The following is a 16,974-nucleotide window of genomic DNA, read 5'->3' as shown; positions in this document are numbered from 1 at the left end:
GTGGTCAGTGGAATAAAACTGAGAGAATGCGTGTAAAATTGTGCTTTGTACAAAGCCTGCCACATTCTAAGAGCTTAATTTTTGTTAATTGTTAAGGGTAAACTTGTTAGATACAGGATTCTTAATCTGATGTTAGTGTTTTGGGCTATATATATATATATATATATATATATATATATATATATATCATGCAATATTTTGTACTTTCACACCTCATTTCAAAAACAAAATGGCAAATTTCCTTACGTTTGCAAATGTATACTTTTTCCCCCAGCAATAATATTCGATGAACAGGTGCCAGAGGCATGTTTATTGACTATGTGTGGCTTCCTCCAGAATTATGGAGATGAAGCTTCAGTAACCTCGTGAGAAACTTGAAATTTCTATTAAGGTTTTGACTGATGTCAGATGAAAAATAATTTCTAAGAAAAATTCGATCTAGTTTTTTTTCTCCTCCAAACATTTGACAAATGGGACTTCAAACAGTCGAGATTGTTGTGAATACCTCCAATGTCCTCGCGTCGATGCTACCTCAGGAGAGGGGTTTTCCGTGAATGACAGAAAGGCTGAGAGATTTTCTAAGGTTCAGCAGTTGATGTCCACCAGCAGAAAATCACAACTAAGTTTCTGGAAGCAGGTCGGGGCTTTTCCCGTGTCCTGCAATCTCAGCAAAGAATCTCAGGCAGTCTTGCAAAAGAAGTTTCTACACAAGACATATGATAGAAGGCATGTTGCTATTTGCCTAAGGCAAAAAATGCTCGCCCTCGAAACGTTAAAATTTTCTTGGGATAACAAACTTGGCTTTTAATTGCCAGCGCCTGCAGTTATTTTGATTTTTGGTTGGCTACGCTCTGGCTAAAAGAAAATAGCCTAGGATATGAGAATTTTAAGAGCCGAAAAGTAACTCCTTTGTTTACCACCACTTATTTTCCCATAGCTGAAACTTACACGTTGCGCGTCCGTTTCGTGCTGCCATCGGAGGCGGGTGTAAATAGGGGTGGGTCGGAGAGGAGAGGGGAAAGGGGGGTGGGGGGGAGGGGACAGCAGTCCGCTCGGTTTTCCATTTGTGGCTGGAGAATAATTTCTTTGGGTGCAAAGAGGTGGAGGCTCTGTCATTAAGGGTTATTATGGGTGGGACCCGGAGCCGAGGGCAGGAGGTGGGTGTGGCGGGGGAGATGGTCCGCGGGTGGGATCTGTCGAGAAGACAAAATGTGGGGCCACTGTCTCTTGAAGTTCACCTTGTCTCTTCCTGAGTGAGGAGCAAAGTATCCATAGTGCTTCTCCTAGGGGCATGTAGAGGAGAGAAAAACAACCAAGATAAGAGTGGACAAAGGAATAAGCGAGGCATGTTCTCCACGAAACAGTCCACTGCCCTCGCTCCGGAAGAGCGCTACAGCGGAGCCCGGGCTCCAGAGCCGGTAAGGTTCACAAGTCGCGCTCGGCTCTAAAACAAGTCGGATGACTCCTAGTCTAGATAAATTCAGGGTCAACCCCTCCTCCCCTGAGTGCCACTTTCTCCGGCCGTCGGCGAGATCTGGCTTTCTCAGTCCGGAGTTTAGCGCCCTGCAATCAGTGCTGGAGCGCACGGTCCTCCACCCAGGTTGCCCTGCGTCTGGTGGTCCATCCAGGGTCATGGGCAGGGTTTTCTTCAGCGTTCGAGTCGGCTCGGTCCGCAGACCCCGCTGTCTTTGCCAGGGGCGATGCTATTTCTCCTGCAGAGTTCCTCCTTTACCCGCCGCTTTCCGCTCATCAAGTGGACCTGGCTGCTCCCGGGCGCCCGGGGAGGCGACAGATGAAGCCATCGAAGCCGGCCCCACGGGGATCCACGGTTTTCCCAGTGCGCCAGGGTTGCAGATGCCCCGTAGCTGGAAGGACTGTTCAGAAGCCTTGTTTGCCCGAGACGTAAGCTTACCTTCCCAATTGCGGGAGCGCCTCTGTCTCGGTTCCTTCTTAAGCCAAAACGCGTGCTCGGTTCCCCTGTGACCAGTTGGCGCTGGGGATCATTGGTCCATCTTGAGTGTTGGTATCCCAGAACCTGCTTGAGTGCTGGGAACTCATGCGTCCCCTGCGAACTTTCCCTCCGCTGTGTACTCTCTCTTGCAGGCACACAGGGCACTTCCAGAACTCCGGCCGCCGGGGGACGCAGGTCCCGAGCGGTTTGGCGTTTGGTGGGCTCTGATCCAGTCCCGGGAAGGGATTATGTGGCCCTGGATCGGGAGAGGAAAGGGAGTCAGGGCACCGCAGAAGGTCCCCACCGGCCTGAGTCAACAGAATCGGTTTACTTCGCGGTTACCCTTCTTTAAATCGGGTCACGGAGCCCAGGTGATGGCTCGGTACCTGGAGGGCCTGCGGGCTGCGCGGACGCGCGGACGCGCGCTGGTGATGTGTCGGGTCCATCTGGGGCTCAGTTTCCGGGCTCTTGCCGCGTGCGCCGCACTCCCGGTGTGGCTAGCTTGGGGCCGGTGGATGGCAGTATAGGCGCTTTTTCCAGGGCTCCCCAGTCCGCGACCGAGTTCTGGACAACTCGAATTGCGAGCTTGAGAGAAAGAGCAACATATTTAGGCATTGTAAGGAAAGCTGTCCCAGATTTGATTAAGTGACGCTTCTCCACCCGCGGGAATCTTCTAAGAACAATGCCCTCTGCGAAGGTTAATTAATATGTAAGACGCTGATGACTTCTATGTAGTTTGTAGTCTTTTTTTTTTTCTTTAAAGTAGTTACTGATGGATACAAATCTCTGCAAAGGAACGCTGGACCACTACCAGAAAGGGAGAAGTATCAGGAATTACTGCTGATAATTGTCCAAGGACGCACATTTTAGCTGAGCGTTAAGAAATTAAAGATGCTGAAAAACAATAGTTTTGTTATAATCCTGACAGAATAAGAAGAAATATTGCATTTTTCCCCCCGCATTGGCAGTCACATGAAATCGAACTTGGGTCTCCTGCATGGCAGGTGAGAATTCTGCCACTGAGCTATTGTTGCACCACCCAGCATTGATTTTTTAAAAGGTTATAAAGTCAGTTCTTGTTAGACCCACAACATAAAATTCACCTGTCTGTTGGTGTTATTAGATGCCTAATACTTTTGTTGTTTGAGACTGTGTTAAAAATCAGTCCCAGCAAATAGGTTCCTGGGTATAGAGAGGTTAGCCCAAATGTCTGCATGGATGTGTGTGAACGCTGGCCTAAAAGGCCAGCTTTCCCACAGAATACTTTGAAGGACACCAAGAGCTTCACCTGGATGAACTATTTTTGGAGTTATTCTGGTGTGGTGCCTATCACATAAAACCTCAGAACCTCAAGATGCCATGAAGCTTTTTTTTTTTTTTAGGGGCAAATGTCTCTTCACCAAAAGTTACTTGTTGGGTAGGATTACAGCTCTAATGATGAAAGCCTCAATTAACCTTCCAGCAGGTTAAAGAGAGAAATTAGATATGTATAAAAAAATTGCTTTATTAATCTCTTTCAGTATATTTCCGGGCATGTGAATGTTTTCTTTTACTTTCTTTTTTTTTTGTATGCTGTGTGGTGGGGGTCACATTTCATTCTTTTTCTATGTGAGTATCCCGTTATTGCAGCACCATTTGTTGATTGTTTGGTTGGTTTTTTTTTTTTTGGAAGTGCAGGGACCGGGAATTGAACTGGGGTCTCCCCAGTGTGGTGAGTGAGAGTTCTACCACTGAACTACTCTTGCAACCCGTGAATTTTTATTTAAAAGGTGCAAAATTAAGTACATCAGAACACCTTTATAGTGCTGCAGGAATCTTAGTGTGGACAGCATTAGTGCCACAGCATTTGCCATTCTAATACCCAACTATTCTCAGAGGGGCCACATTTTTGGCCACAGCCTCTGCTGGATGTGCTGGCTCTGTTAGCTTTCAAGCCCCTCATTTGACTTCCTCCATAGTAAAGGGCAGATGGGAGGTCAGGGACAGCAGAACAGCCCAGTATCTCCAGAGCGCTAGCGCAGTCATTCCCCAAAACCTGTATTTTCAAATCTCCATACTGTTAATGAGGTACCCTGTTCCTCATTTTTCCTATTTCCCTTTCCTCTTTCCTCCTTTGACTCAAAGACCTATGGTCTGCCTGTTTCTGAATGTCTCTGCTGCTTGGGCAATAGGCTCCCCAATAACCAGGAGAGCTATAATTCAGTATTTTTGCTGTGTCCAACGTGGAAAGGATTATTTAACGTTCCACTTCCACCTTAGTAAGTTATCTAATAAATATGCATGCATGCATCCTATTTGTCCCATCTCTGTTCTTATCATTTCATTTTGCCTTACCAAATGGAAAATGGCTAAAGGATGTGGACCTGTATAGAATATTAGACTCACATGAAGCGCTCAAGTAAACCCCAAATTTACTTGCCCTTTTGAAATCTACCCAAAGAGACAGACGGACAGACACACACACCTCTATGTTTCAGGATTGTTCATAAAGGATGGAAGTAGATGAAAACATAAGAGGGAAAGGTGCTGTAGGTGACATGCCCTGGTAGGAAGAGTCTGGGCTTTGGAGTCAGACCTAAATTCAAATCTCTGACTCTCCCGCTTTATAAACTGCAAGGCCCTGATACGTGGGATAATCTCCCTGAGTCTCTGTTCTCATCCAGAAAATGGGGATGATATGACTGGCCATTTGTAAGGCCATGGTGAGATTAAGGAGATAATTACATCCTAGAAATACTGTATGTAATAGTTGTTTATTCTATGAAAGCAACCTAACCTGCTTTTTTCTTAAGGAGTTAGGGCTGTCTTGGACTCAGTCAAGACCCTGCCAAGCATTTCTTCACAGCCGGCATTCTGTGATTCTCGGACTATGCAGGCCAATTGGGATGCCGTTAGCCACGTGTAGCTATTTAAATCAATCAAGTTGAATGAAACCTAAATGAAACCAAGCATTCTATTCTTCAGTCTCCCTAATCACATTCCAAGTGCTCAATAAACATACATGACTAGTGGCTACCACAGTAGACAATGAAGACAACAAAGAATTTCCTTCATTGTAGAATACACTTTTGGACAGCATTATTTTAGAGCTCTCCTTTGTTGGAGGGACAATTAGTGGGACTCTAGGATGTTAAAAGTTTTCCTCCCCTTGTTTCTTTTCTTTCAGTTTTGCATAGCTGAGGCATTTCTGTTTTGTTGAGGTCTTTTATACTTCGGGGGCATTTGTTAAATGGTAGATGGCTAGATTCATTTATAAATCAACCAGTGAGTGTGTATTAATCACAGAATTCTTGGGAATTCTCCCCTTACCCCTTGATGATTTCTGCCATTGTACTATTTCCCCTTCACAATGAACTTGTGATTGGTAGCTTCCCTGGTTTTAGAGCAGAAACTCTGAGAGAGTAGAGGGAGGCTCTTCTCTCCCCATATACCCTTACATGTCTTACTTTTTTTTTTTTTTTACAAGAATGAGAATACGTCTAAACTAGCTTCAATGTTCAGAGCAAAATCCACTGAAAATATGTCATTTATTCAGATTTGAAAACTAACACTCCATCTCACTATGTCCTTTCCCTGAACTTATAATCATCACCTGACACTCTATATGTTTTACTTCTTTATTTGTATGTATTTATTTATTTTTAATTTTTTTTTTCAGAGAGAGAATTTATTACTAGGGGTGTAGTAGGAGAGGAGATGGCCCAATGGCCTTCTTTATTTTATGTTCGATCTCTCCCTCAGTCTAGAACATAGGCTTCATGAAGGCGAAGAATTTCCTATGCTTTTTTTTTTTTCACATGGCTGGCACTGGGAATCTAACCTGAATCTCCAGCATGACAGGCGAGAATACTGCTGCTGAGCCACCATTGCACCACCCCCTATACTTTTGTTTATTGCTAGAATAGTACCTGGTACTGTCAGTACTCATTAACTCTTTGTGAATGAATGACTCTGTAGAGATATATTTAGGGCTGGCTAAAATAGATAGATGCATAGATAAACCTTTCCATACCTTCATTCCTTACCCCACCCTGCCCTGGGAGTTAATTCTGTTCCTGGGGCTATGCTGAATCTGCTTTTGAGCAAGCTGAGTCTATAACATTTACCATTCTTATAATCACTGTGAAGATTGGGAGATTATGCTCTGCTAATATTGCTTTCCACACTGGTGTGGCGTGCACAGGATGATTCACTTCTGGATTGCTGAATCAGCTGTCCTTTCCCAGGTCTGTCACTGTGCCCAGCACTGTGCCCCCCTCTTAGCTCAAAAAGAGCCATGGCTGTCCTGGAGCATTCTCTGGCTTATCTATTGGACCTATTCCTGAGCATTCTACAGCAATGTGTGGTGAGCTCTGAGCTCTGATAAGGGGTTCACATAAATTATATTTAACTCTCAGCCTGCTGGCATTGCCCCACTCAGCTCACCTTATAGCCGCTGTTTGAATATTCTCCTGCAGTACATTTCTGTGTGTCCTAACCATCAGAGACTGGTGTGACACGTTTATGTCAATGCTTGATAAAGCTGGGTGAGAATCCGGGTGGCCTGTAGGTGGTCCATCTTGCCATTCAATATCAGTGCTGAACCTCTGTGAGAAGCTGAAGAGGACATCTGTGGAGAGGCCAGTCAGCCAATAGGCTAGCTTAGGAGTAGGGCAGAAAATATGGGGATGAATGGAGAAGACCATTTTGGTGTCACTAGTTTGTGCTTAGCCCAGGGCCCCTTTAACCCTTTAGGTTGACAGCATTTGAAAAGCAACTTTTGTTTCAAGCACTTGGGAGAGTTTTAAAGAAAAGTCTTTATGGAGGTATTACAGTAGAGGTGAGTCTTTGTAAGGCCTTGGAAGTCATTCTGCTGGCGTGTCATGGCAGCATATTAAAGGTGGCATTGCCAAGAAATCTTAATCTGGGCCCCATAACCCCCCCTGGGTAGTATAAGAAATGTTTTCTGTATGAACAGTTCAATGTGAATTTTTCCGGCCAGGACTTCATGAATCTCTAAAAGGTTGAGAGCCATGGGCTAGACCTCAACAACTTTAACTTGTGAGAATTCAGCTCCACAGTCTATACAAAAATAGGAACAGATTCCTCATTTATTCAATACTTATATGCCAGTTCTAGGCACCTGGGATACCTCAGTGAACAAAAAAAGACAAAGATTTATGCACATGTGATGCTTGGCTAAGCAATAAATATTAAATTGAGTAAATAAGTAAATTGTTAAGTACATTAGAGGGTGACAGGCATTATGAAAAAAAGGAGAGCAGAATAAGGGAGAATCCAGAGTTCAGGGTAGAGAAATTACCATTTTAATCATGTGTCATCCTGCCTGTTGTTCTAGTGCCCTTGAGTGAGAGCACAAGATAGAGAAGGGAACGTGTTAGCAGTTTCAGAACACTGGTGCCTTTCAAACATATTCATCATCCAGTCTCACGTGGTCCTGTGTTTAAAGATATGTGGCTTTTTGTCATCTAACCTCAAACCAATTAATTAATCTGGTGTTCAATGTATAAACCTGTTCCATCTCCGGAAAAACTAACTGTGTAGGTTTTATTGGCAGCACGCAGCTATATTGGTCATCAATGTAGCACTTCCCTAAGGAATTTCAAGGATTATTTTGACTGTATAAGATTTTCACCTTTGGGTGCTCATCTCAGATCCTAATACTGCAATCAAGATGCCACTCCTCTATAGTGTAAGCTGGAAATCAAGACTACATTATTTCATTTATTATTTCTCAGTGATCCTTAAAAGCAATTTTGTCCAAGTAAAGCTAATCAGAAATGGGAGTTCTAGTCTTTATCTGATACTAAGTTGCTATGAGACTTTAGAGAAGTCAGTTAACCCTTCCAATCCTGGCTCCCTCAGGTATAAAACAACATAGTTGGACTAGACACCCTCCAAAGGCCTTCTGAGATCTGAACACTGCACTTTTGATGTGGCAGCAGAAAATGAGCAGCGCATTTCACCATTTTACTCTTGCTCTCTGTCCTTCCTTTCCAACAGTTGTGGAAGGAGGGCTGCCTCAGTAAGGGGGCATCCTCATTAACCTTGGTGTCTGCTTCCCACTTTGTGGATTTGTGCTCATTTTTCTTACAGTGACCCTATGCCAAAGTGTAAAATAGTTCAGCCCCAAAGGAGATTGATCAGAGGAAAATTGAGGATTACTTTAAATTGCCATCGCACAGGTCTGTCTGGGGATTGCTCCCTGGGTGTAGGTTGGACTGAGCATTTCATTTGTGCGTGCAGGGTGTGGATGGAAAGGAGGGCTATCAGTGGCCCAGGACAAATTTGGGAACCAGGTGCATCTCTGGGTCTAGTTGGGGAAAGTTTGACACAAGAAAATTCTCTCCCTTATACAGCTATATAGGACATACACTCCTCTGCATTCAAAGTTAAGAAATAAAAAGTATAACGAAAATGTATTCAGAGTAGCAAAGGACCAGAGTTTTCAGGGAAAGAGGGAGAATTCTAGAATCTCCAAAATGTATGAATGTTAGATATAAAGTAACCCTAGAGCTCAGTGGCAAAATTCCCGCCTGCCATGAAGGAGACCCCGGTTCGATTCCTGGTGCCTGCCCATACAAAAAAATTAAAAAATAACCCCAGAATGATTGGATTAAATCATTAAACTCAAGGCAGGAAATAAATCCAGGCAACCCTGGGTGCAGATACACACAGATCTGGGCTCAGGTTCTAGCTCATCCCTAATTAGCAGGACATCCTCCAGCAAAGTAAATTCCCTTACACTGTTTGTAAGAACACAGGTTGCCAAGTAAATGTTTATGTTTTGTTTTGTTTTTTACATTACTATTAATATATTAGAAGATGCCCACTAGATGTAATATCCCTCTCGATTTGAAATCTGAATTCTGCTTAGTTAGTTACTCTCCCTAAGAAAGGTCAAAAAAAGACATTTTGCTTTCAAAGCCTAGCCTCCCTTATAAATATATGACAAAAATAAAACCACTGAAAGTTAATGTCGACCAGCCTCCTTTATAGTCTATAGAAGCACTGTGCGACAGAAATACATTGCCAGCCACCCATGGAATTTTAAATTTTCTAGCAGCTACATGTGAAAAAGTAAAACGTTAACAGATGAAATTAATTTTAGTAACGTATTTTATTCAACTTGTAGATAAAAATATAATTTTAACATTTAATGTGAGATATAAAATGACATATTAACATGCAATATAAAATTATTGAGGTATTTTACCATCTTTCATGCCAAATCTTCAAAATTCAAAACCCTTACAGCACATCTCAATTCAAATGAGTCGTATTTCCAGTCCTTGATAGCCACATGAGGCTATTGGATAGTATTCTACTGCACAGAGGAGTGTGGTAACTAAAAAATACTGCCCCCTCATATGTCCACGTCCTAATCTCCAGAACCTGTGAATGTTATTTTTCCTATCAAAAGGAGCTTGGCAGATACAATTAAGGCTCTTGAGATGGGGAGATCATCCTGGATTATCCGGGTGAGCCCAGTGAAATCACAACTTCTTTCTAAGAGGGACATGGGAGGAGTCAGGGTGAGAGTAGAAGGAATGTGATCACGGCAGAGGAAACTGGAGTGATGTGCCTTGAAGATAAGGAGGGCGTCAGGAGTCAAGGAATGCAGGCAGCTTCCAGAAGCTAGAAAAGGCAAACAGATTTCCCCTCTAGATTCTCCAGAAGGAACCAGCCCTGCTTATACCTTTACTTTACCCAGTGAAACAATTTTCTATTTCTGACCTCCAGAACTAAAAGAAACTCACATTGTTTTAAGCCACTACGTTCGTGGTAATTTGTTACACAGACAGTAAGAAACGAATACATGGAGCTGCGTATTTACAGAATTTCCAAGACCTTTTTCAGGTGTTCTCTGGCTATGTCATCTTAGACAATTACAGTTGGCTTCATGTCAGGTTGGGCTGGTGTATCCATTTACAAGTCATCCCTAGGGTTTTTGTAACTTATTCCCCATCTGTCTTAGGGTCAGGGTCTCCTTTGTTCCTCTGGCTCATTCGCAGAGGCTCATTTGCCTTTGACAGCAAAAAGTCGACTGGTGTTATCACTGGCCTTGAGAAGGAACAAGGGAGAAAAGTTTTTCATATTACAGTACAGTACACAGCAGAAAAAAATGAATTAGAAAAGTTTGCTGACTTGCTATAGTTTCTGCTCACTTTTTCTGTAAATCTAAAAATACTCTAAAAAATAAAAGTATTTTAAAAAGGTGACTGGTGTGTGAGTTTGCTAGGGTCACCGTTTTACTTTTGCCTTTACCTAAGTGAGTGAATGTGTGATAAGGCTACAGTTCTCAAACTTGAGCTTGCCTCGGAATCCCGCGGAAGGCCTGATAGAACACACATGGTTGGGCCCATCCCAGATTTCCAAGAGAGTCGCTATGGCATGGGGCCCAAGAAGTTGCATTTATAACATGTTCTAAGTGATGATGTAGCAGCAGCAGGTAGGTGGAGCACTTTATGTGGACAAGGCCCTCAGAATGCCTGGCTCGCCGGAAGGAAGAGAGCAAACACTACGGCTGGGAAAGACCTGTGGGCTGGCCTTCCCTCCTCTCCCCCGCCCTCGCCCCCCACCACATGACACACACAAGGACTCCTTCCTCTAACCGTATGCTCAGCCATTGGTTGCTAAGAAACTTCAGTGTGGGCTGTCCCCTCTGCTTGGCTCTGTTTTGTGTCTCCCACCCCTGGAGATCTAAAGTAGAAGACAATCCTGAGCTCCCCCAGTCTCAGCTAAAAATACCTCATTTGCCACAGGCCAGCTGAGGTCTCAGATTTCCTAGCCAGAGCGAATAGCCCCTGGACATGGGGCTGCCCCAGTGGAAAGTCTGTAGACAGAAAATACCATGTTAAAAATAGCCCTGTGGAGGTCCCTCCAAGCTCTTGCACTCAGCTGTCCACTTGGGGAAACCAATTCCTGGGGTGGGGGTTGGCAGGAGCTTTTCAAGTCAGAAATGACTGAATGACTGGCTGTGTCCAGTTTCATTCCATAGAAGGGTTAGGTCAAAACTTTTCTCTTCCCAGCTCTTTGTGTGTGTGTGCGCGCACGCGTATGTGTGTGTGTGTGTTTTGTTTAAATTCAAGGCTTAGTAAATAAAGCCTTAACCCTGCCCTATAGCAGGTTTAGGACTACATGGCAGAGATGAAACTTCCCAAAGATATTCTTGGTGGGAAAGTCACATGACCCCAAAGATGCTGTAAAATTTGACTTTTGTGTGCCATATGAGTTGGCTCATGATGTTTATGATGGCCTCAGTTTACCTACTTGACTTCCCCCGATGGCACCAATATTTTGTTTTGTTTTGTTTTTACTTCTATCAGCTGAGCGTAAATAGGAGCAACAAAAAATGCTCCTTAGGGTAAGGAATAAATGTTCCTGAATAACAATATTCTCAAATCATTTAGTGTCAGACTTAAATTCCGGCAACCCTCCCCTCATTCCTTGAAAAAGAGACTTCCAATAGCTGAGGAATATCTTCTTCTTTCCAGAAAAGTTATTTCTTAGCCCCTAATGGAAGTAAAGAGCGACGGGATAATGAAATCTCAGGGGATAAATATTTTAATCTTTTAAAGGCCTTTTCCTATAAGATGTTTGTTATCCTTCCCCTCGTTATTTTTCAAAGACAAAGAAAGAACAGTTTAAAAGTTATCCAAATTGGACTTTTCCATAGATTTCTGAATGAGGTCCGGGAACAGATGTGTTCTTTTCCTGTCTCTGCTATTATTATGAATGCATAACTCCTGTGATTGTCCTTTTTATTTGATTTTATACTATTTATTCATTTATTTTGCATGGGCAGGCACAAGGAATCAAACCCGGGTCTCCGGCCTGGCAGGTGAGAACTCTGCCTTCTGAGCCACCGTGGCCCGCTCTTTTTTTTTTCTTTTTCTTTTTAAAACATTAAACACACATTCAACTTACTAACTTAAAAATATACGAGAAAGTCTTGGGATCCAGATCTTGTAGTTTTGTACCACTTTTAAATATGTTTTAGCAAGAAAAGAATGAAGGAGTAACACCGATTGCTTTCTGCAAAGGGCCAAAACTTGCTGCACCTCTTCCTCGGCCTTTGGAGAGCGATGGTCCCCAGGTCGTCCCGGGCGGAACAGGGCAGGTGCGGGGAGGGGTGGGGTGGCCGCAGTGGCCAGAACCGAGAGCTGGGGCCTGGCGGCGAAGACAGCAGATGCTAGAGGCGCTGTGGGTTGGGGGTGGGGCAGCCCAAGCCGGGTGGGGGTGGGGTGGGGTGGGGTCACAGGCAGAGTAGCACGAGGAGGGCGCCCCCACGTGCCAAAGTCAGGGCGGGATATCCGAGCCCGCACAGGGGGAGCATGGCAGCCACGCGGAGATGCAGAGGGGTCTGGGGCGAGGGCTGAGAGTTACGGACGCTAAGGATAAGCCGGGTTTCTCACTGTTGGAAAAGAGAGTTATAAATATAGAAAAGTAGAAAACTTTTTCTTTTTTTTTCCCCTAGAGCCCTGTGATGTGGGATTGACATTGGAGATGTGGTTGGGAATGCATGATTTTCAACATATAAAGATACAGAAATACATATGGATGTAAATGTGCTTGTGTGTGCATCCATGTGAGTGTGCACACACCGTATATTTTTATCCCCTAGCTCTGAGACTAGAAACAGCTTCATACCAATAGCACACCCCGTGAGCACCAAGGGACACACTTTTGGTTTTTAAATATCATTTTCTACTAAAAGGAACCAGGACTCTTTAGAGAATGGCTGATTCCAAGGCTGACGAAAGAACAGTACATGATAAGCCTAAAACATCTTTTTCCGCAATGTAAGGAATTGCTCAAAGAATGATGGGGATATGTCAAAAGGGCACAGACACAGGCTTAAATGGGTTCCCATTGGCCACATTGAGGGCAAGTTGTGCATCAAAATAAATAATGATGGTAATGGATTATAAACCATGAAATAAAATTGGAAATCAAGAATACATGCTTATGTGAATAAGAAAAAGATAAATTCAAAGTTTGAAGGAATGGGATATTTACATAGTTTCAAAGGGCTTCATCACAAAATACTTATTAATTACACAGGGAAGAGAGCGATGTAATTAAACAGAGGGTGAGGGTAAAGTGACAGTGGGGAAGCCTGGCAGATACCGCCTTTGCCATCTGATTAATCTGATCATAGTAAAGGGGCACATGGAAAGGATGCAATGAGGTGAATGTGTGTCAGTTTTGTGACACACTAAAGATGCCTGACTTAATCCTAAACCCCAACTGAGGAACATGCTACAAAATGTCAACGTTCTGGAAGTCAAGGGAAGATTGAAAGGTACCAAAGACAAATGAAAGCTGTGTGCAACACGTGATTCTAAATTAGAGCCTTTTGTTGTAAGAGGCATTATTAGGACCATTGGCAAAGCTTGAATGGGGTCTGAGAATTAGATGGTAGTAAGTGTCAATGTGATTTCCTGATTTTGATGGTTTTGTATTGTGGTTATGTAGAAGGTCTTTGTTTGCGGGAAATACCAACCAACATGTTTCTAGGGGATGGAGCATCCAGCTAATATCACCTTGTTCTGAAAAAAATATTCTTTGTATTGCACTTCAACTCTTATGTGTGTGGTTACTTCAAAATTTAGAAGAAGGAAAAAGAAGTAAATACATTTTGTTTGATAATTTCAGAAGAGATTTTTCTTTTACTTTTTATTTTTTTATCTACACTAAGAAAAACATTAGTCATGGCTGTGGCAACCTTTCTTTTTAAAACAGTGAGCAATTTAATAAAATTTTAATATAAAAATTTATAAAAATATATTTACTAAAATTTTAAATTATTTTTTAATTTGATTTTTCATTTCTAGTAGCAGGTTTTTTTTTTCTGACTTCTTCAGTTGAGAACAAGGATTATTTGTAATCACTTCATTCACAATATTAATTCTTACCTGAATTTTCTTTGGAAGGAATAAAAATTAACACATCTAGTTTGGGCAGTTATTAAATGTTTAAAGTAATCTTTTCATTAGTTGGGTCTATCTTAATTTGAATCCAGAGGTTTGTCTTTTCAAAAGCAAACTACATGAGGGTAGTGCAGCCGTGGCTCAGTGGCAGAATTCTCCTGCCATGCTGGAGATATGGGTTCGATTCCTGGTGTCTGCCTATGCCAAAAAAAAACACAAAGTTTATAAAAAATAGCAAGTTAGATGCATCCATAATACTGTACATATTTTAAAACATTTATCACTTATATGTTTGGTTTTGTCTCAAAGTGCAGACAACTTTAGAGCTGGAAAGGAACTCAAGAGAATTGACAGATATTATTCTTTGCAAAATAGTGTATTATGATTTTTAAAATGTTTTATTACTTAGGAATACTAACTGTGAAAAGATGTCAAAACAAAATCGAAAAGTCTGTTGGATGGACCAGTGGGATCTATTCTCTTAAAGGCTTCTCTTCTTTTCATCATCAACATCTTACATAATTTTTGGGAAATATTACATATTCTTAATACCTTGGATCCTCTAATAACAAGTATTAAACATTAGTACAATTTACATTGTAAATATTTACTGGCACTTTAAAGGCATTAGTAGAAGGAAGTTGGGAAAACAAAGTATCTGGTTAGGACTAAAATAATAATTCTAGCAACAAATTCATAAGTACCTATAAGTAAATATCCACTAATATTGCTTGTACTGAAATATTTTCAATATTAGACTGCTTCCTACTGTGGCCTGGACAGGGCTCAGCTATGCTGTTTTAATTCTTGCTTTCAAAAATCCTCTGATCAAAAGCATCACCCATCCTTTCCTGGAGAGGAGAGGCTGTGGAACAAGAAGGAAGGAGTGTTAAATTCCTCCTCATAAATAAACACCAGAGGATGGAGGATTCACAATCCTTTCCACCTACCCTTTTTGTAAATTTTCTTAATGTATTCGGGTGTTAACATGGAGGGCACGGCCCACCGGGGTGTATTGTGTCCTTAGTGGGAGGTGTCAACAACCCGCCAAGACAGAACCTGGGTGTGCAGCTTGGATTTTGCACTTAGAAGGTTCTGAAATGGGTCAGAATATTACCACATTTTAAGTAACCCGGTCACTCTGAACACAAGGTGAAAGTTCCCTCCCTACTCTATTTCCATCCCTACCTATGCCCAGCCAGGTGGTCCAATGAGAAAGTGACCAAGGTTAGTTGTCCCATGTTTGAATATAAATCTCTATCCCATTATCATCTTTTCAGGTATAAATCAAAGTTATATGTCTAAGTTTAGGCAGTTAATGTTGAAAGAAGTTAGAACCTAAAGAAATTAAAGTGCATAGCAAATTCTTTTGCTCAGCTGAGTTAAATTTCAAAGAAAATTTTCATCCTGATGATGATTTATCAAATTATAATTACCATGCTCTGAAGGACTCATTCATTGTGTTGATACGTGGTGTGGTAGTTAGATTCAGGTGTCAACTTGGCTAGGTGAAGGTGCCTAGTTCTATTGCTGTGGACATGAGCCAATGGCATGTGAATCTCATCTGTTCCTGATTATATCTACAGTCAGCTAAGAGGTGTGCCTGCTGCAATGAATAATGTTTGATTTAATTGGCTGGTGCTTAAATGAGAGAGTTCAACGTAGCACAGCCCAAGCAGCTCAGCATACCTCATCTCAGCACTCACAGCTCAGCCCAGGCCTTTGGAGATGCAGAAAGGAATCATCCCGGGGAAAGTTGTTGGAACCCAGAGGCCTGGAGAGAAGGCCAGCAGAGATCACCCTGTGCCTTCCCGCATAAGAAAGAACCTCAGGTGAAAGTTTGCTGCCTTTCCTCTGAAGAACTATACATTAAATAAATAAATCCCCTTTTATTGAGAGCCAATCTGTCTCTGGTGTGTTGCGTTCCAGCAGCTAGCAAACTAGAACACATGGTAATAATGCCAAAGTAGATTGAATTTTAAGTAAGTTCTTGGGGATCATAACATTTGTGTAATTGTGAGTAATGTTACACAATTTAGGTTTTTACAGCCTGGTCCTGGGACTCTCTTAATGTTATAATAATCAATGCAAAAAAAATCATCAGATTGCTGATTCTTTTTTTTTTTTGTACAAATTGTTTGGCTGGGGAGCAAGAGCATGAAAAGGTCAATTAAATTCAAAAGCTGAATAATTAAAGAGTACAGTAATTTGATGGGGAGTTGAGCAATAGACTAAGTGAATCAGAGATACCTGAAAATGCCTGAGGCTGAAAAATCTAGAAGTGTCACAAAGTTGGGATGACTTGCTGGAGACCCTAACTCTAATCCACCAAGCCTGCAACACCTGCTCCATTTCCAAGGTGAACTGACCTTTCCAGTCTAAAAAGATCCTGTCTTCCTACAAAGTCCCCACAGAACACCTTGCTTCTGTCATTCACTGTGTGAAGGCCAAGAGCAATTGACACTAAGAGTTACATTCCTACTAAGTACCTGCTGAGTAGGTACTTTATCTCATCTCATTTAATCTCACAATGACCTTGCATAGTATTATCTTCATTTCATATAGAAAGAAAGTATAGCCTAAAAGGTGGATTGATTTGCCCAAGTTCATAAAAAGCTAATAAATGGCAGAATCACAACTCGAACCTCAGAATCTCTAACTTCTAGGGACATTCTCTCTCTCCTGCACAATGCCTCAGTATTTGCCCACTGCTCCTGAAACACTGCTTTGCTTATGCCAGGTATTCAACAAATATCTGTAATCTGAGTCACTTATTCACTGACAAATCTTTGGAAGGCCTCTATCCACAGTTCTGGATATTGTGTAGTTATGACAATGAGGAATCACAACGAAGCCTGCCTTCAAGGAGCTTGGTGAAGCAGTGAGGCAGAGGACCTAAGTAAGAACAGGTTTGATATTTGCCATTATCACCACTGTGAAGCTTTTTCTTTGTACTTAGTACATCTCAAGCATGATGATGCCAAGTGCTTTGTGTATATTAGCTCATTGAATTCTCCTAATCACATCATGAGGTGGGTGACATGATCCCATTTACAGATGAAGAAGTTGGTCTCAGAGACATCATGG

General features: G+C 42.2%; 1 protein-coding gene across 2 annotated transcripts in view; it reads left to right on the top strand.

Annotated features, from left to right (window-relative positions):
• The first annotated feature begins 1,171 nt into the window (after nucleotides 1–1,171).
• The window catches only part of CORIN (corin, serine peptidase), a 250,569-nt gene continuing 234,766 nt past the window's right edge, over nucleotides 1,172–16,974 (top strand). The window contains exon 1 of one of the 2 annotated variants that reach the window (XM_077136787.1): nucleotides 1,172–1,418. In XM_077136787.1, coding sequence (XP_076992902.1) covers nucleotides 1,347–1,418 — 72 coding nt within the window. In that variant the 5' untranslated portion in view covers nucleotides 1,172–1,346. Of the gene's footprint in view, nucleotides 1,419–1,443; nucleotides 1,903–16,974 lie in introns of those variants that run through there. The other variant, XM_077136786.1, reaches the window with a different exon arrangement.

The sequence above is a fragment of the Tamandua tetradactyla genome, chromosome 19 (assembly GCF_023851605.1).
Source record: "Tamandua tetradactyla isolate mTamTet1 chromosome 19, mTamTet1.pri, whole genome shotgun sequence".
Lineage (NCBI taxonomy): Eukaryota > Metazoa > Chordata > Mammalia > Pilosa > Myrmecophagidae > Tamandua > Tamandua tetradactyla.
This window is presented reverse-complemented; position numbering and strand designations above follow the sequence as displayed.